This window comes from Zonotrichia albicollis, chromosome 3 (genome assembly GCF_047830755.1).
Source record: "Zonotrichia albicollis isolate bZonAlb1 chromosome 3, bZonAlb1.hap1, whole genome shotgun sequence".
NCBI classification, from domain to species: Eukaryota; Metazoa; Chordata; class Aves; order Passeriformes; family Passerellidae; genus Zonotrichia; species Zonotrichia albicollis.
The window spans coordinates 859,757-879,346 of NC_133821.1; the positions used below are offsets into that span (position 1 = coordinate 859,757).

The window sequence follows — 19,590 nt, forward strand, 5'->3', positions numbered from 1 at the left end:
CCCTGTGCCCCAGAGCCGTGTCAGACACCCCAACAATCCCACCCTGTGCCTGTCAGACACCCCAACAATCCCAGCCTGTGCACCCCAACAATCCCACCCTGTGCCTGACAGCCGTGTCAGACACCCCAACAATCCCACCCTGTGCCTGTCAGACACCCCAACAATCCCAGCCTGTGCCTGTCAGACACCCCAACAATCCCAGCCTGTGTGTGAGAGCCGTGTCAGACACCCCAACAACCCCACCCTGTGCCTGTCAGACACCCCAACAATCCCACCCTGTGCCTGTCAGAACCCCAACAATCCCACCCTGTGCCTGTCAGAACCCCAACAATCCCACCCTGTGCCCCAGAGCCGTGTCAGACACCCCAACAATCCCACCCTGTGCCTTGTCCAAAGGCTCCCGGAGCTCTGGCAGCCCTGGGCACCTCCTGTTCCTTGGAAAACCCCCCAGGAATTGTTTTGCTCCTCACCACCAGTGCTGGGCTCCCAGGGAGAAGGGAGGGGAGCACAAGTACAAAGGACAGGGAAGGGAAGGCTGAGCACCCCTGCACCTCTCAGCTGCCCCACTGCTGGGGGAATATTGCTTCAGCTTAAAAAGGCCTTTGGATTAAAAGTGAATTCAGTGCTTTTCCATCAAAAACATCCAGAGCTCTGTTCCCTGACCAGGATGCAGCGAGGCCCCCTCACCCTCACCCTCCCTGGGTGATTTGTGCTCCACCAGCACCCTCAGAACACAGGGCCTCTGTGCTTTCATTTCCCTCAGTGCAAGTGCAGGAAGCCAGGAGCTGTCAGGGAGCACAGAGCCACCAGCACGTCCCCAGTGAGCCCTGAGGGGCTGCCCAGCACCCTGAGCTCAGCCCAATTTGGTTTTTCAAACACCAAGAGCCACCCAAGGAGGCCCATCAGACACTCAAGTGCCTTCCCCTACACCCAGCAAATACAAAATCTTGGATAGAAACTGGAGATGTCTGACCATGGGGGTGTTTGGATGAGAACAAAACGCTGCCCAGAGCATGGCAGGAGCCAGGGTGACACTTTGTGCCCATCACCTGGCCCTGTGTCCCAGGAACAGCTGGCTCTGGGCTGTGGGATGGCATCTCCAGCCCTGGGAATGCCCAGCAGAGCAGATTCCTGCCAATCTTGGGAATGCCCAGGAGAGCAGATTCCTGTCTGGGAATGCCCAGGAGAGCAGATTCCTGCCAATCTTGGGAATGCCCAGCAGAGCAGATTCCTGCCAGCCCTGGGAATGCCCAGCAGAGCAGATTCCTGTCTGGGAATGCCCAGCAGAGCAGATTCCTGTCTGGGAATGCCCAGGAGAGCAGATTCCTGCCAGTTCTGGGAATGCCAAGGAGAGCAGATTCCTGCCAATCTTGGGAATGCCCAGCAGAGCAGATCCCTGCCAGCCCAGGAAAGCAGATTCCTGTCTGGGAATGCCCAGCAGAGCAGATTCCTGCCATCCCTGGGAATGCCCAGCAGAGCAGATTCCTGTCTGGGAATGCCCAGCAGAGCAGATCCCTGCCAGCCCTGGGAATGCCCAGCAGAGCAGATCCCTGCCAGGACTGAGCTGCTCTGGTCACTGCCATGGCCAGCCCAGCTCCAGCAGCAGCACCCCTGGGATCCCTCAGCTGGCACACTGGGAGAGGGGATCTGCAAACCAGGAACCCCAGCCTGCACTGCACAGCCCAGGGGCCTCTGGAACAGAGGGAAAGGCAGTGGAGGGAAAGGCTGGCACGGCACCAGCTCCAGGGATCTGAACCTGCTCAGGGCTCCGGCCTCACCGCACACAGCTGGACCCGGATCATCCCATTCCCTCTGCCAGGAGAAAACCAACAACGGGCTGTGGGATCTCCATGGGGAGAGCAGAGCTCAGCAAACGTGCTCAGAGCAGGCTGGGGTTACTGGAACTGCAGTACAAGTCAAACACTCTATCTCCTAAAAGATTGAAAAAATATCTTTAAACAAAATAATGTGGCGTATTTACAGAATTCCTTAAGTGCAAACTCTTGTCACGATTCACGTAGTCGAGCGCGATTTCGACTCCCTGTACAAGAAGGTGCTCTTTCATTAATGAAAGAAGGACTCTAGCTCTGGATTCCTGATTCGGTAACGCGTCTCTTGTGCAAGGCAGTAAAATTCCTGTTTCTTCCCAAGACTCTCCTGACGGCAGCCCCCGAGGGGGCCGTGCCGCTCCCCGTTACCGCACCACGAGGCAGGAGACGCAGAGCTTGGAGGGGCCGATGCAGTCGTCGTGGCAGAAGGCACCGCAGCCCTTGCACATGATCATGGCTTTCAACCTGCAGTAACATTTGGAAGGGGGATCCTCCATGGCGCCGTCCTCGGCGAACGCCTGCACCGGCAGGCTCTGCCCGTGGCCGCCGGAGCTCACGGCCTGCCCGGCGGGGATGGTGGTGACGGTCACCGAGAAGGACATGACGTTGCCCATGGAGCTGCCCAGCTGGCTGCACTCGCCCACCAGCGAGCCCTGGCCCACCATGTCGGGCGAGGTGGAGACGTTGATGGTGCCGCTGTAGCTGCCGGGCAGCTTCGGGGGGTGCGGGGCAGGGAGCAGCGGGGGCTGGGATGGGTCTGGGGGCCCAAAGAGCTCCGTGCCACCGTGGCCCTTGCCCCTCATGGCGTGGGCCATCTGCTCCTGTGCTGCCTGCAGCAGGTCCCGGGCCAGCGCGGTGCCATCCAAGGCTGGCACCTTCTCCTGGGCAGCCTTGGGCTCTGCGGGGCCGTGCGAGCCCTGCTCCTTCTCCCCATGCCCCGCCCGTGGCTCCTCCTTGACGCTGCCGTGCTCCCGTTCGTCCCCGGAGCTCTCATCGTCCGCGTCCTCCTCGCTGCTGCTGCCGCCCTGGCCCTCGCCCAGCTCTGCCCCGGCGCCCTCGGCGGGGCTGCCCAGCCCCAGGCGGGGCTCGGTGCCCACGGAGGAGCCTCTCCTCAGGCTCTCCGAGCCGCGGCCGTACGTGGAGATGTTGAGCAGGTAGTGGCCGGACATGGCAGGCTTGCACGTCCTCCTGCCCGTGAAGCCCAGCATGAATCTGTGCCTGGTGGAGCCGCTCTCCACCGGGAAACCTGAGTGCGGGAGGGTCAGCTGCGAGGGCTGCAGCACGGGCAGCACGTTCTGCCTCTGCACCCTCTTGATCAGAGTCTGCAGGATCTGCTCCTGGGTGGATTTGCTCAGCGCCTCGTGGTGCTGCTCGGGCGCGGGCTCCTTTCCCGAGGGCAGCGGGAATGTCCTCGGGATGTGAGGCAGGGGCCTGCTCTGGCAGAAGATCTTGCCCAGCTGCTGCGGGGGCACAGCCGATGCTCTGTCCCCCGCCTCGGAGCCGTTCCCCGCCGCCCCCTTCTCTTCCTGAGGAGCCGCCGGGCCGCTTTTCACTTCTGCTTTGGTCAGCGCCTTGGGCAGGATCTGCTCCAGAGGGACGCTCTTGCCCTGGAGCAGCTGCGTGACCAAAGGGTTGTTGGCAGGAATGCTGGAGCTCGCTCGGGGAGGGGATTTAAGGCTGGCTGCTCCCGAGGAGCTGCTGGAGGCCGGGCCTCCGGGGCCCGTGGGTGGCAGCGGGGACACCAGAGGGGACGGAGGTTTGCCTTTGGGGAGCTCACGGCCGCTCCCGTTGCGGGCCGGGGCAGGAGGGGCCCCGCCGGGGGTGCCCGGGGAGCCGGGGGTGGCCGTGCCCCGCGGGGGGCTCGGCGCGGCCCCAGCTCCGTTCCCTAGCGCCGGGGCAGCCGCGGGGGCCGCTCCTGGCTGTAGTTGTGCTCCAGGAGGATGGCGAGCAGCTCCCGGCTCCGCCTGCTGGCCCTGCACCTGCGAGCGCGGCCCGGGGCCGTGCGGAAGGAACCTTCTCGAACCTCCCCCGCTTCCAGTTCCTGCCAGTTCCAGCGCCTTGGCTCCAGCTGCGGCTTGGGGGGCTCCGCCGGGGTCTCTCCCGTCTCCTCCCCTGCCCGGGGGTCTCCCCCCGCCCGGGCCGGGCCCTGGCACGGCCCCTCCGGCCGAGGCTGCGGCGGCTGCGGCTGCTGCCCTCTGAGCCTTGGCCTGCTGCGCCCTGGCCTTGATGTCGGCCAAGGTCCTGGCCCCTGTCCTGCCAGCACTGCCGAGGGACAGCGGGAAGCACGGCCTGGGAGAGACCTGGCCCGCGGGAAATGGCATCGGCGAGATTCTGGACACGGGAATCTGCAAGAGAGCGGGAGAAAAGCACGGCTGAGACACGGGAACACCTGACCAGGAGAAAAGCACGGCTCAAACACGGGAACACCCAACCAGGAGAAAAGCACAGCTGAGACACAGGAACACCTGACCAGGAGAAAAGCACAGCTGAGACACAGGAACACCTGACCCAGGAGAAAAGCACAGCTGAGACACGGGAACACCTGACCAGGAGAATAACAGAGCTCAGACACGGGAACACCTGACCAGGAGAAAAACAGAGCTGAGACACGGGAACACCTGACCAGGAGAAAAGCACGGCTGAGACACGGGAACACCTGACCAGGAGAAAAACAGAGCTCAGACACGGGAACACCTGACCAGGAGAAAAACAGAGCTGAGACACGGGAACACCTGACCAGGAGAAAAGCACGGCTGAGACACAGGAACACCTGACCAGGAGAAAAGCACAGCTGAGACACAGGAACACCTGACCCAGGAGAAAAGCACAGCTGAGACACGGGAACACCTGACCAGGAGAAAAGCACAGCTGAGACACGGGAACACCTGACCAGGAGAATAACACAGCTGAGACACCTGACCCACAGGTTGGTGTTTGCACTTTGGTCTGAGAGAACTGGTGCAGAAATCCCTTTGGAGAAACCTCTCTTGTCCCTGCCTTGAGACAAGAAACGTGTCTGGCCCTTGGATGCCTCCCAGGCAGTTTTGGGGTGCTGCAAACCCCATGGCTCTGAGTGGTGTCACAGACACATTTTATGAAAAATCCTTTCCTTAGGATTTGTTCTCCTGAGAAGCTGAGAGGCCTCAGGAACAAAATGTGAACAATGGTTATCTGCTGCTGTGGGATGCAACAGGTGCATCTGGGATTGGTCTCATGTGGTTGTTTCTAATTAATGGCCAATCACAGTCAGCTGGCCTGGACTCTCTGTCCCAGCCACAAGCCTTTGTTATTCATTCTTTCTTTTTCTATTCTTAGCCAGCCTTCTGATGAAATCCTTTCTTTTATTCTTTTAGTATAGTTATAATATAATATATATGATAAAATAATAAATCAGCCTTCTGGCACATGGAGTCAGATTCTCTTCCCTCATGCTGGGAGCCCTGTGAACACGGGCACACAGCCCCCCAAGCCAGACTGCAGTGCTGCCAGGGGCTCTGGCTGGCCCCTGTGGCCCTGGGTGTCCCCAGGCTCCTGTCCTTTGTCACCACAGCCCTGCAGAGCCCTCCCTGTGTGCAGCAGGAGCTGTGGCAGGGACAGGCTGGGCTCTGAGGGCATTTCCACCCCCCTGAATGTGCAGTTTGGGGTTCAGAGCCCCAGGGGAGCCCCCGGGGGAGGCCTGGCTGTGGCTGTGTCCCTGCTGGGCTCACCTTGAGCGGGGGCACCCGCGGCACCGCCGGCCCCGTGCTGGGAAAGGGCTGCCTGCGAAAGGCCTGGGGCTGCTGCTGCTGCTGCTGGTGCTGGTGCTGGCAGGGCTCAGCCACACGGGGCTTCTTCTCAGGGCTGCCTGGAGCCTCCTCCCTGCTCTCCAGCTTCCTCTTGTGGGCCTCCACCCCAACCTCCATGGCCTCGCTCCCAGGGGGCTTCTTCTCCTCTTTCTCCTTCTCCTCCTTCTCCTCAGCCGTGGCTGCTGCAGGGCTCTGCGCCTTGGCCGCTGCCCCGCCGCCCTCGGGGCTCTTTGGTTTGCTTGGGGCACCCAGAGATTCCTTCCCTGGCGCCTCCTTGGCCGCCCCAGGCTTCCTCTGCTCCTCTGCCCCGTGGCTGGAGGCGCTGGGGGGTTTTTGGGGCAGCGTTTCTCTCTCCCGGCCCGGCCCTGCTCTCTCGTTGGTTCTCGCCGCTCGCCGCTCCGGGGACACCTCGGGCTTGGCTGCCTTGGGCTGTGGCTCCTCTCTGGCCTCCTCTCCTGCTTTCCTGGGGGCTCCTGGGGCTGCCTGGGGCTCCGGGGGCGCTGTGGGTGTGCTCTGCTCCCGCCGTGGGGCCGGGGGGCTGCGGGGCCGGCCCGGCTCGGCCGCCTCGGGCTGCGCTGTCAGGCGCTCCGACTCCTCGGGGCTCAGCCCGGAGCTGCCAAGGGAAACACAGATCCTGCTTTGTAAAACACTCCTGCAAATCTACCCCATCATTGGGAAATGGGGGCTGGATTCTGTAAATAAACTCCCTAAAGAGATGTCTCACACACCCAGCTCTGTACCACCAGCACTGAGAACCTTCCCTACTGACAATCCTTGCGCAGGAAACAGAAATGAGCGTCAGAGACTGAAAGCAGCTAAATGCAATACATGGAACACTGGGCAGCTCCAGACACCAATTTCCAGGTTGCACACCCAAAGGGTTTGGCCAACACTGAGTATTTCCCTGTGTGAGCCCCCAGTGCCCCCTCTGCAGCTCACAGGGTGACACTGGCAGGAGGGGACACTGAGAAGGAAAGGTCCCACCACCCCTTCAGGAGGAACATGGCATCCCATTCCCACAGAGATGTCTGGGAAAAGTTTCTCCTTCTGGATTAGTTCATCCATCCCTCTCAGTGATTTGTCAAATTGGGGGTTTTATTTCCCCAAACATAACCCTGTGAAGGTCAGGTGAATCTGTGGATTGGTTCCCCCACTGATGAAGCTCCTGCTGAGCTGCACTCCCAGCCTGGTGTATCCCTGTAGTTGTTCCTACAACCTGTAGGGACACCCCCAGCATCCCAACCACACCATGGAATGCCAGGAATGCCCCCAAAGCTGGCACAGGGCAGGGTTAGAAATCCCTGGTCAGTTATTTACACCTGTGTGCCCCTTCCTTCTCAGCAACTCAGAAACCTCCAAATCCTCCCTGAACCCCAAAAGATGGGAAACCTCTGAAGCAAGAGGAGGTAGAGAGTGAAAGCTGGGCAGATTTGGTGTGGGTCTGGACATGTGGGAATGCAGGTCCTGACCCTGGGCTGGCTCCAAGCAAGGAGGGGAAGAGGAGAGACATCCCAGGACACCCTGCAGTGGATAAAGGGTGACAAACTTCCCTCCTGACTCAGATCCTGCTGCCATTTCCCCGTTTCCTGGAACCAGCAGAAGCCAGGAACCTCCCTGAGGCTCCAGGGAACCCAATGTCCATGGATGGACACCCCAGAACCCAGCTGAGCCCTCACCTCTGCCCGTAGTAGCTCTCAAAGAAGTGCTCCTTCCACAGCTCCACCTTCTTCTCCTTCTCGATCTCCTGCCGGATGCGGAGCTGCATTTCTGGGGTGAACTCTCCTGGGGATGCAGAGGGGAATTCTCAGCCAGGGAAGGGCTGGGAAACAGGGCAGGGACCCAGGTGGGTGTCCCAGGAGCCCTGACAGCCCAGGCTGCTGCTCCACAGGAATGGGGCAGCCCAGGGAATGGAGCTGGGGAGGGAATGGAGATGGGAAGGGAATGGAGCCCCAGGAGAGGCTGAGGGAGCTGGGAAGGGAATGGAGCCCCAGGAGGGGCTGAGGGAGCTGGGAAGGGAATGGAGCCCCAGGAGGGGCTGAGGGAGCTGGGAAGGGGCTCAGCCTGGAGAAAAGGAGGCTCAGGGGGGACCTTGTGGCTCTGCACAAGTCCCTGACAGGAGGGGACAGCCAGGGAACAGGGACAGGACAAGGGGACATGGCCTGGTCAGGCTTGGAAGGGCCTCACCACCCTCCCAGGGAGGAATTTCCCCAATTTCCATGCAAACACCCAAAGGGATGGCTCAGAGCACCCCATGCCCTGCTCTGGAACAGGATTTCCCTTCTCTGCCCCCCAGCAGTGTCTGTGTTTAGGTGCCACAACCCCAGAGTACCTCAGCTCTACTGTCACTTCAGATTTTAAACATTTCTCCTTCTTTTCTCGTCTTTTCCAGAGATTTCCTGTGTCAGTTCAACACAGAATTCCTCCTGCAGCCTCCTCCCACCCTGAATCCCCCAGCTCATCCCTGGCTGATCTTGGGGCTCCCCCAGCCCCTGCCCAGTTGGGGGGTCCCGGGCAGGCCTTACCTTCTGACAGCCTCTCCTTCCAGCCCTGAGCGGCCGAGGTGAAGAACTCGTTGTTGAGCGCGGAGCTGCTGAGCTTCATCAGCCCGTCAGGGCCCACCTGGGGGGACACAGCATGGTCACCTGCTGGCCACAACCTGGTCACTGCCTGGTCACTGCCTTGGTCACCTGCTGGTCACAGCCTGCTCACAGCCTGGTCACTGCCTTGGTCACCTGCTGGTCACCTGCTGGCCACAACCTGGTCACTGCCTTGGTCACCTGCTGGTCACCTGCTGGCCACAGCCTGGTCACTGCCTTGGTCACCTGCTGGTCACAGCCTGGTCACAGCCTGGTCACTGCCTTGGTCACCTGCTGGTCACAACCTGGTCACAGCCTGGTCACTGCCTTGGTCACCTGCTGGCCACAGCCTGCTCACAGCCTGCTCACAGCCTGGTCACCTGCTGGCCACTGCCCTGGTCACCTGCTGGCCACAACCTGGTCACTGCCTTGGTCACCTGCTGGTCACCTGCTGGCCACAGCCTGGTCACCTGCTGGCCACCTGCTGGCCACAGCCTGGTCACAGCCTGCTCACTGCCTTGGTCACCTGCTGGTCACAGCCTGCTCACAGCCTGGTCACTGCCTTGGTCACCTTCTGGCCACTGCCCTGGTCACCTGCTGGCCACATCCCCTTGGCCACAGCCCTGCTCACCTGCTGGCCACTACCCTGGTAACCTGCTGGCCACATGATGGCCACTGCCCTGGTCACAGCCCAGGCACCTGCTGACCACAGCCCTGGCCAGCTCCCGGCCACAGCCCCATGTCACCTGGTGGCCAGAGCTCATGCCACAGTCCTGGTCACCTCTTAGCCACAGCCCTGTCACCTCCTGGCCACCTGCTGGCCACAGCCCGGTCACCTGCTGGCCACAAACTGGCCACAGCCCTGGTCACAGCCCGGTCACCTGCTGGCCACTACCCTGGTCACCTGCTGGCCACATGATGGTCACAGCCCTGTCACCTGCTGGCCACATGATGGTCACAGCCCTGTCACCTGCTGGCCACAGCCCTGTCACCTGCTGGCCACAGCCCTGGTGTGCTGGGCCATGACTGGAGCAGGGGAGCAGCTTTAGTGTCCAGCCCTGTGGGGACCAGGATTTTGTCACACAGCTGGACAAAGCAGAGCCTCAGAGGAGCACACTGAAAACGTGCTGCTGTTTCAGAGGGACACGCTAAAATCATGGTGCTGTTTCTCCCAACAGTTCTGGAGGATTTGGGAACACTCCCACCAGCCCAGCCCCAGTGTCCAGCCTGGCCTTGGGCACTGCCAGGGATGCAGGGTGGGCACCCTGTGCCAGGGCCTGCCCACCCTGCCAGGGCACAATTCCTCATTGCCAATATCCCATCCAGCCCTGCCCTCTGGCACTGGGAGCCATTCCCTGGGTCTGTCCCTCCATCCCTGTCCCCAGTCCCTCTGCAGCTCTCCTGGAGCCCCTTCAGGCCCTGGCAGGTCCTGAACAAGGACAATGATTATTAGATGACTATTATTATTATTCTCATTCTCATTATTATCATTATTATGTGACCACGAGGTCACCCAAAGGTGGATTGGCTCTCCCTGTCCCTGTGCCCCTCTGCCCACAGGTACAACAGGATCAGGATCTACACCTGGCATCCCCCCTGCCTGTCCCAGAGCCCTGCAGGGTGGGACAGCCCAGGTGAGTTTGTGGGACAGCCCAGGTGAGTGCTGTACCTGGGACAGCCCAGGTGAGTGTGTACCTGGACAGCCCAGGTGAGTGTGTGCCTGTGTGGGACAGCCCAGGTGAGTGCTGTACCTGTGTGGGACAGCCCAGGTGAGTGTGTAGCTGGAGCAGCCCAGCCCAGGTGAGTGTGTACCTGGCGCAGCCCAGCCCAGGTGAGTGCTGTACCTTGACAGCCCAGCCCAGGTGAGTTCTGTACCTGGCACAGCCCAGCCCAGGTGACCATACCTGTCTGTCCACGTCGGGCAGCAGCAGCAGCAGGCGCTGCTGGCCCTCGGCAGGCAGCAGGCTGAAGGTGTGCTTGTTGATCAGGGCCCTCAGGTTGGTGTTCACCAGGATGGAGTCTGGCGTCTCCACGTCGATCTCGGCACAGCGCGCTCGCTTCAGCTGCCCTGGGGAGCACAGCACAGCACACCTGGTGAGCCTCACCCATCCTCACCTGGAGCAGCACAGCACACCTGGTGAGCCTCACCCATCCTCACCTGGAGCAGCACAGCACACCTGGGCAGCCTCACCTGCCCTGCCCTGGGAGCTGTCCCAGTGCTCCCTGCACCTCTGCACACAGGTGGAATACCTGTCACACTGGGGTTTCCCTCATGCCTCGGGTGTGAGACCTCGTGAGAGGGCATCCATTTCTTTGGGACCATTTTGAGTTCACCTGGGTGCAGCCCTGGCTGGGCTCTTGTGCTGCCCAAGGTGGATCCATGCAGGAGATCCTTTCAATAACTCCCTGCTTTATTCTTTAGTTTTTCTATTTTTCCCATTCTGTGCTGCTTTAGTGAGTGGGTCTGGGTTTCATACCAGGGCATGCTGAGCTCTGGGCACAGAGCAGGGACACAAAACAATTCCTGCTCCAGCTGGGCACCAAGGACAGATGATCCAAATCTCAGCCCAGGAGCACAAACAGGAGAGGGAAAAACAAGGATGGGACTGCAGGGGCTAAAGCTGGAATGGGACAATGAACTGCAAGGTGCAAATGGAGCAGAACTGATCCCAGTGACAGACCCTGTGCCTGGCTGTGCATTTTGGGCCCATTTTGGTTCACCTTGGGTTCATTTTGGGACCATTTTGGTTCATCCTGGATTCCTTTTGGGACCATTTTGGTTCATCTTGGATTCATTTTGGGCCCATTTTGGTTTCACCTGGGTGCAGCCCTGGCTGGGCTCTTGTGCTGCCCCAAGGTGGATCCATGCAGGAGATCCTTTCAATCAATCCCTGCTTTATTCTGTAGCTCTGCCCAGCCCCTGCTCCAGCCCAGCCTGCCCAAGGCATCACCCCAAACACAACCCTGTGCAGGTCTGGTGGATCCATGGATGGGTTCCCCATACAAGTTCTCAGGAGCTGCAGGAGCTGAGCCCCTGCCATGTCCCCTCCACGCTGTCCTGCTGTCCCCTGTGCCCCTCGTGCCCAGCACTGGGGCTGCTGCCACCTTCCCACGAGCACAGCCCTGGCTCAGCAAGCGCTGGACTAAACCAGCCCAACCCTTCATCTAAATCTGAAAGTGATGGGCACAGGCCAACCCTGGCAATGGGCACATGCCAGCCCTGGCAATGGGCACATCCCAACCCTGGCAATGGGCACATCCCAGCCCTGGCAATGGGCACATCCCAATCCTGGCAATGGGCACATCCCAACCCTGGCAATGGGCACATCCCAGCCCTGGCAATGGGCACATCCCAATCCTGGCAATGGGCACATGCCAGCCCTGGCAATGGGCACATGCCAGCCCTGGCAATGGGCACATCCCAACCTGTGCAATGGGCACATGCCAACCCTGGCAATGGGCACATCCCAGGCAATGGGCACATCCCAGGCCTGGCAATGGGCACATTCTCACATCCCCACCCTGGCAGAGCTCCAGGAGCCCCTGGACAGCCAGGGATGCCAGGGTGGGATTGTTGGCATCACCTGGGCAGCACCAGGAGCTGAACTCCATCACCCTTTGGGATTTCTCCCCCTCAGGACATTCCATCCCTCTGTAGGAAAATCCCCACATTCCCCAGGGTCAGTCCCACCCTTGTAACATGTGACAGGAACCAGCAAGGTTGGGAGGGCTCAGAAAGCTCCAGGAAAGGCCTGGGAGCCAAACCCAGCATGGAGACCCAGGGAGGAATTTCTTTTCCCTTTTTCATGCTATTAGAGTCTGTAATTACATTAAACCCCACAAATAATGCAGGTCCAACAACTGGGAATCCCAGGGGAGGCCCAGCTGGGAAGGGCTGATCTGAGGATGGAATTGGGAATTATTTATCCCAATTCCAACAGCCTGGCAGCCCCTCCCAGGGTCCCTCAGCAGTGCAATGAGCTCACTCCACTCCTTTCTGCTGGTCTGGGATTTGCCCTGGCTCTGGAGCAGCTCTGGGAAAGCAGGAGAAGCAGGGATGGAAGCAGAAGCAGGGATGGAAGCAGGAGAAGCAGGAGAAGCAAGGAATGGAAGCAGGAGAAGGAGGGATGGAAGCAGGAGAATGGAAGCAGAAGCAGGGAATGGAAGCAGCAGAAGCAGGGATGGAAGCAGGAGAAGCAGGAATGGAAGCAGGAGAAGCAGGAATGGAAGCAGCAGAAGCAGGGATGGAAGCAGGAGAAGCAGGAATGGAAGCAGGAGAAGCAGGAATGGAAGCAGCAGAAGCAGGGATGGAAGCAGGAGAAGCAGGAATGGAAGCAGAAGCAGGGATGGAAGCAGGAGAAGCAGGGATGGAAGCAGAAGCAGGGATGGAAGCAGGAGAAGCAGGGATGGAAGCAGAAGCAGGGAATGGAAGCAGGAGAAGCAGGGATGGAAGCAGGGATGGAAGCAGGAGAAGCAGGAATGGAAGCAGAAGCAGGGAATGGAAGCAGGAGAAGCAGGGATGGAAGCAGGGATGGAAGCAGGAGAAGCAGGGATGGAAGCAGAAGCAGGGAATGGAAGCAGGGATGGAAGCAGAAGCAGGGATGGAAGCAGAAGCAGGGATGGAAGCAGGAGAAGCAGGGATGGAAGCAGGGAATGGAAGCAGGAGAAGCAGGGAATGGAAGCAGCAGAAGCAGGGATGAAAGCAGAAGCAGGGAATGGAAGCAGGAGAAGCAGGAGAAGAGCAGGGAATGGAAGCAGGGATGGAAGCAGGAGAAGCAGGGATGGAAGCAGGAATGGAAGCAGGGAATGGAAGCAGAAGCAGGGATGGAAGCAGGAGAAGCAGCAGAAGCAGGGATGGAAGCAGGAGAAGCAGGGATGGAAGCAGGAGAAGCAGAGATGGAAGCAGAAGCAGGGATGGAAGCAGGAGAAGCAGGGATGGAAGCAGAAGCAGGGATGGAAGCAGCAGAAGCAGCAGAAGCAGGGATGGAAGCAGGAGAAGCAGGAGAAGCAGCAGAAGCAGGGATGGAAGCAGAAGCAGGGGCTCCATCTCTTACGTGCATGCAGCCGGTCAGATCTGGGGAAGGGCTTCTTGGGCAGCCCTGGCAGGGAGTTCTCCAGCTTCACCGAGGCCGAGGAGCTGCACGTGGAGTTTGGGGGGCTGCTGGAATGTCCATCTGTCTGCTTCCCTTCCCAACCTGCCAGAGAGGGACACATGGAGCTTCAGAAAACTTCAAATCCAGGAGAAACTCCTGAATATAAACACCAGGAGAAACTCCCAAATATAAACACCAGGAGAAAATTCCAAATATAAACACCAGGAGAAACTCCCAAATATAAACACCAGGAGAAACTCCCAAATATAAACACCAGGAGAAATCCCAAATATAAACACCAGGAGAAATCCCAAATATAAACACCAGGAGAAACTCCCAACTATAAATACCAGGAGAGCACTGGGAGCAGCCTGGAACCAGCCAAAGGCACAGCCAGAGCTATCCCAGAGACAGCCAAGGTGCCTCCAAAATCCAGCCAGGATCACCCAAGATCCATCCAAGATCCATCCAAAAACCATCCAAGATGATCATTCAAGATCCAGCCAAGACCCATCCAAAATCCATTCAAGATCATCCAAGATCCAGCCAAGATCCATTCAAAATCCATTCAAGATCATCCAAGATCCATCCAAGATGATCATTCAAGATCCATCCAAGATCCATCCAAAATCCATTCAAGATCATCCAAGATCCAGCCAAGATCCATTCAAAATCCACCCAAGACGCATCCAAGGTCTGTCCTTACAGTCACAGTTATCCAAGATCCATCCAAGACCCTTCCCAGATCCATCCATGATCCATCCAAGATGCCTCCAAAATCCATTCAAGATCTATCTAACATCCATTCAAGATCTATCCAAGATCCAGCCAAGATCCATCCAAAGTCCCCATTCAAGATCATCCAAGACCCAGCCAAGAAGCCAAGATCCATCCAAGATCATCCAAAATCCATCCAAGATCATAATTCAAGATCCATTCAAGATCATCCAAGATCCATCCAAAATCGATCCAAGATCCAGCCAAAATCCATTCAAGATCCATCTAAGATCATCCAAGATCCATCCAAGATGCATCCGAGGTCTGTCCTTACAGTCACAGCTATCCAAGACCATCCAAGGCCCTTCCCAAATCCAGCCAAGATCCAAAATCCAGCCAAGATCCATCCAAGATGATCATTCAAGATCTATCCAAGATCCATCCAAGAACCCTCCTAAATCCAGCCAAGATCCATCCAAGATGATCATTCAAGATCTATCCAAGATCCATCCAAGATCCATCCAAGACCCTTCCTAAATCCAGCCAAGATCCATCCAAGACCATTCCTAAATCCAGCCAAGATCCATCCAAGATCCCTCCTAAATCCAGCCAAGATCCATCCAAGACCCCTCCTAAATCCAGCCAGGATCCATCCAAGATCATCCAAGATCCATCCCAGGTCTTTCCCTACCCGGTGCCTCCCTCACAGCCCCAAGCCCTGGGGCAGCAGCTGAAGGCTCCAGAGCCCAGAGGAAGGCGCAGAAAGGAGCAGCTGCCCCTGCACCCGCCCTGGCAGTGCCCAGAGGAAGGCGCAGAAAGGAGCAGCTGCCCCTGCACCCGCCCTGGCAGTGCCCAGAGGAAGGCACAGAAAGGAGCAGCTGCCCCTGCACCCACCCTGGCAGTGCCCACACGTACCTGACCTCCCGGGGGTGGCCTTGGCCTTGAGCAGGACGTGCTGGCTGGAGGGCAGGGCCATGCCCGGCCCCATGCCCGGCCCCATGCCCGCCCGGCACTGCTGCTGCTGCTGCTGCTTCTGCTGCTGCTGCTTCAGAGCCTGCAGGGACACACAGAGGGTCAGACAGCCCAGGGGGCACACAGAGGGACAGACACACACAGGGCATAGGAATCACCCACCCCACAGCCTGGGGGGCACAGCAGTGGGCACACAGCACAGGGCTTGCCCGCCCTGCCAGGGAACAATTTTTGCCATGCTGAGATTTTTTTATATTTTTAGATTTTTGAGATGTGAGATTTCCCACTTTTGAGACTGAGATGCCAGATAAAGCATTTCATTCCTCAGGATCCTGGGGCCATGAGCAGTGCAGCTGGGGGAACACCTGTGAACCCCACCCTGGGGGAATAATTCAGCTGGAACTCCCCATCATGGAATTCCTGCCTTACTTCCTCCTCCTGCCCATGGAATTCCTGCTCTCCTTCCTCTTCCTCCAGACTCCATGGAATTCCTGCTCTCCTTCCTCCTCCTGTCCATGGAATTCCTGCCCTCTTTCCTTTCTCTTTTTCCAGATTTTCTGTCCATGGAATTCCTGCCCTCCTTCCTCCTCCTCCAGACTCTCTGTCCATGGAATTCCTGCTCTCCATCCTTCTCCTGCTCATGGAATTCCTGCTCTCCTTCCTCCTCCTGCCCATGGAATTCCTTCCCTCCATGTGGATGTGCAGCCCCCATGGAATTCCCTGGGGGGGAATTTTTGCCCCCCAGGGGATGAATTCACTGCATTTAAGGCCGAATTTACCAACCCCATTTCCCAGGAAGTGATGGGATCTCATCACAGGACTGGGGTGAAAAAACCACATTTTACAGCCTCTCTCTACAGCTATAATTTCAAAATTATAATTTAAATGTGTTATTTTTGGGGAAATTGTAACTTGAGGGAAAAAGGAGCAGAAGAGCAGAGGGTTCCCAGGGGCAGGGACTCCATCCCTGCAGGGAAACTGAGGCACGGACCTGCTTGAGGGCCTTCTTGCTGTGCTTCTGGGAGGAGGAGAGGCCCTTGGCCGGGATGGATGGGGATGGGCAGCCGGGCTGCGGGGAGCCCGCGGGCGGCAGGCGCGACGGCACTGCGGGGAAGAAACATAAATGTAAATGTAAATGTAAATATAAATATAAATATAAATACAAATAAAATATAAATATAAATATAAATATAAATATAAATATAAATATAAAATGTAAATGAAAATATAAATATAAATATAAATATAAATGTAAAAATTATAAATATAAATATAAATACAAATAAAATATAAATATAAATATAAATATAAATATAAAATGTAAATGTAAATATAAATATAAATGTAAAAATTATAAATATAAATATAAATAATATAAATATAAATATAAATATAAATATAAATATAAATAATGTAAATGTAAATATAAATGTAAATGTAAATATAAATATAAACGCAGGAACTCAACCTCCAGCTTGCGTTTACCAAATAGACAATAATTAAAATAAATATAAAAAATTATAAAATAAATATAAAATAAATATAAATATAATTATAATATTATAAATATAATATAAATCTAACCATAAATATGAATATGAATATAAAATTATAAGCAGGAACTCAACCTCCAGCTTGCATTTACCAAATAGACAATAATTAAAATAAATATTAAAAAATAATAAAATACCTAGAAAAATAAATATAAATATAATTATAATATTATGAATATTATATATATCTAACCATAAATATAAATATATAAAAACATAAACATAAACATAAATATAAATATATACGCAGGAACTCAACCTCCAGCTTGCGTTTACCAAATAGACAATAATTAAAATAAAAGTAAAAAATTATAAAATAAATATAAAATAAATATAATGATAATATTATAAATATAATATAAATCTAACCATAAATATGAATATGAATATAAAATTATAAGCAGGAACTCAACCTCCAGCTTGCATTTACCAAATAGACAATAATTAAAATAAATATAAAAAATTATAAAATAAATATAAAATAAATATGAATATAATTATAGTATTATAAATATAATATAAATCTAACCATAAATATAAATATAATTATAAATATAAATGTAAATATAAATATATAAGCAGGAACTCAACCTCCAGCTTGCGTTTACCAAATAGACAATAATTAAAATAAGTATAAAAAATTTATAAAATAAATATAAATATAATTATAATATTATAAATATAATATAAATCTAACCATAAATATAAATATAAATGTAAATATAAATATAAATATAAATATAAATATAAATATAAATATAAATGTAAATATAAATATAAAAGCAGGAACTCAACCTCCAGCTTGCGTTTACCAAATAGACAATAATTAAAATAAATATAAAAAAATTAATAAAATAAATATAAAATAAATATGAATATAATTATAATATTATAAATATAATATAAATCTAACAATATGAATATGAATATGAATATAAAATTATAAGCAGGAACTCAACCTCCAGCTTGCATTTACCAAATAGACAATAATTAAAATAAATATTAAAAATTAATAAAATAAATATAAAATAAATATAAATATATTTATAATATTAAAAATATAATATAAATCTAACCATAAATCTAAATGTAAACGTAAATGTAAATGTAAATATAAATATAAATATAAATATAAATACAAATATATATATAAATGCAGGAATTCGACCTCCAGCTTGCATTTACCAAATAGACAATAATTAAAATAAATATAAAAATTAATAAAATGAATATAAAATAAATATAAATATAATTATAAAATTATAAATATACTATAAATCTAACCATAAATGTAAATGTAAATGTAAATGTAAATATAAATACAAATATAAATATAAATATAAATATATACGCAGGAAGTCGACCTCCAGCTTGTGTTTACCAAATAGACAATAATTAAAATAAATATTAAAAATAATAAAATAACTAGAAAATAAATATAAATATAATTATAATATTATAAATATTATATAAATATAAATATAAATATAAATATAAATACAAGCAGGAATTCAATCTCCAGCTTGCGTTTACCAAATAGACAATAATTAAAATAAATATTTTAAAAATTAATAAAATAAATATAAAATAATTAAAAATATAATTATAATATTATAAATATAATATAAATCTAATATAAATATAAACATAAATATAAATGTAACTATAACTATAAATACCAAATGTAAATAAATTATAAATTGTAAATAAAAATATATAAAATTAAATGTAAATATAAATGCGTAAATATAGATACAAATATAATTATAATTAAAAATATCACACAATGAATATAACATTATAAATGTAAATACAAATGTAAATGTATATATAGATATAAAAGCCATAAGTATAAATATAAATATAAATATAAATATAAATATAAATATAAATATAAATATAAATATAAATATAAATATAAAATAAATATAAATATGTAGTAAATGTAACTAAGATACTAAAATGTAATTTATGTAAATAAATATAAATATATAAATATAAATATATAGACAAAATATATAAATGTAAATATAGCTGTAAACATAAATATATCAATATAAACAGGAAATGTAAATACAATAATATAAACATAGCTATAAATATAAACATTGATGTGTTTATATGAGAGAGGTTTTACAGCAATTTTGTGAGAGAAGTTTGATAAGAGAGTTTACCCCTGAAAGAATTTCCTACCAAGTCATTGATGTAGAAAACAAGAAAGGATAAATAGGAGAAACCTGCAATTCTCTGTCCCAATGAGCACTCTGTCTCTGGTGACCAATCAGTACAGTATAAAATCAGGTTTGTGAGGGTACCAAAACCACTGCATGCTGTAATAAAACCAGATTGGAGCCTTGTGCAAACGGAGTGTGCTGCTCTGTGTTGTCCCCATCTCACCCAGGACGGTGCCAGGGAGTGCTCTGACTCTGGCAGGGTTTCCTATGACTGCATTTTTAATTTTATTTTCATTTTCTTCCCTAATAAAGAACTGTTATTCCTACTCCCATATCTTTGCCTGAGAGCAAGATTAAACAATTATAATAATTCAACAAATCATAAGCAAATTACAATAATTCAATAATTATAATCTGTTTATAATTATATAATTATAATTTTATAATTTATACAATTATAAATAATTGTATAATTTTATAATAAATATAATTTATAACATTATAATATTTTAATATTATAAAATATAATTATTTATTAACGAAGTTTTAATAATTTCATTAATAATTAATAATAACTATAAGCAAATTATAATATTTTCATAACTATAATTTGCTTATTATTTATAACAATTATAACAATTTTATAATAATCTATAAAACTATAAATAAGTATATATTTTAAAATAAAATATAATAATTTGTAATATTATAATAAATATAATATAATGTAAAGTAATGTAACGTAATGTAATGTAATGTAACGTAATGTAATGTAATGTAATGTAATGTAATATAATATAATATAATATAATATAATATAATATAATATAATATAATATAATAATATTTTAATTATATTATTAATAATAATTATTATGAACAAATTATAAT

General features: G+C 50.9%; 1 protein-coding gene across 2 annotated transcripts in view; it reads right to left on the reverse strand.

Annotated features, from left to right (window-relative positions):
- Positions 1-1,408: 1,408 nt before the first annotated feature.
- The window catches only part of ASXL2 (ASXL transcriptional regulator 2), a 42,908-nt gene continuing 24,726 nt past the window's right edge, over positions 1,409-19,590 (reverse strand). For both annotated transcript variants that reach the window (XM_074536325.1, XM_074536326.1), the window contains 8 exons: positions 15,964-16,076; positions 14,916-15,054; positions 13,245-13,385; positions 10,095-10,258; positions 8,137-8,233; positions 7,291-7,396; positions 5,537-6,227; positions 1,409-4,174 (listed from right to left, as the gene is read on the reverse strand). In XM_074536325.1, coding sequence (XP_074392426.1) covers positions 2,195-4,174; positions 5,537-6,227; positions 7,291-7,396; positions 8,137-8,233; positions 10,095-10,258; positions 13,245-13,385; positions 14,916-15,054; positions 15,964-16,076 — 3,431 coding nt within the window. In that variant the 3' untranslated portion in view covers positions 1,409-2,194. The remainder of the gene's footprint in view (positions 4,175-5,536; positions 6,228-7,290; positions 7,397-8,136; positions 8,234-10,094; positions 10,259-13,244; positions 13,386-14,915; positions 15,055-15,963; positions 16,077-19,590) is intronic.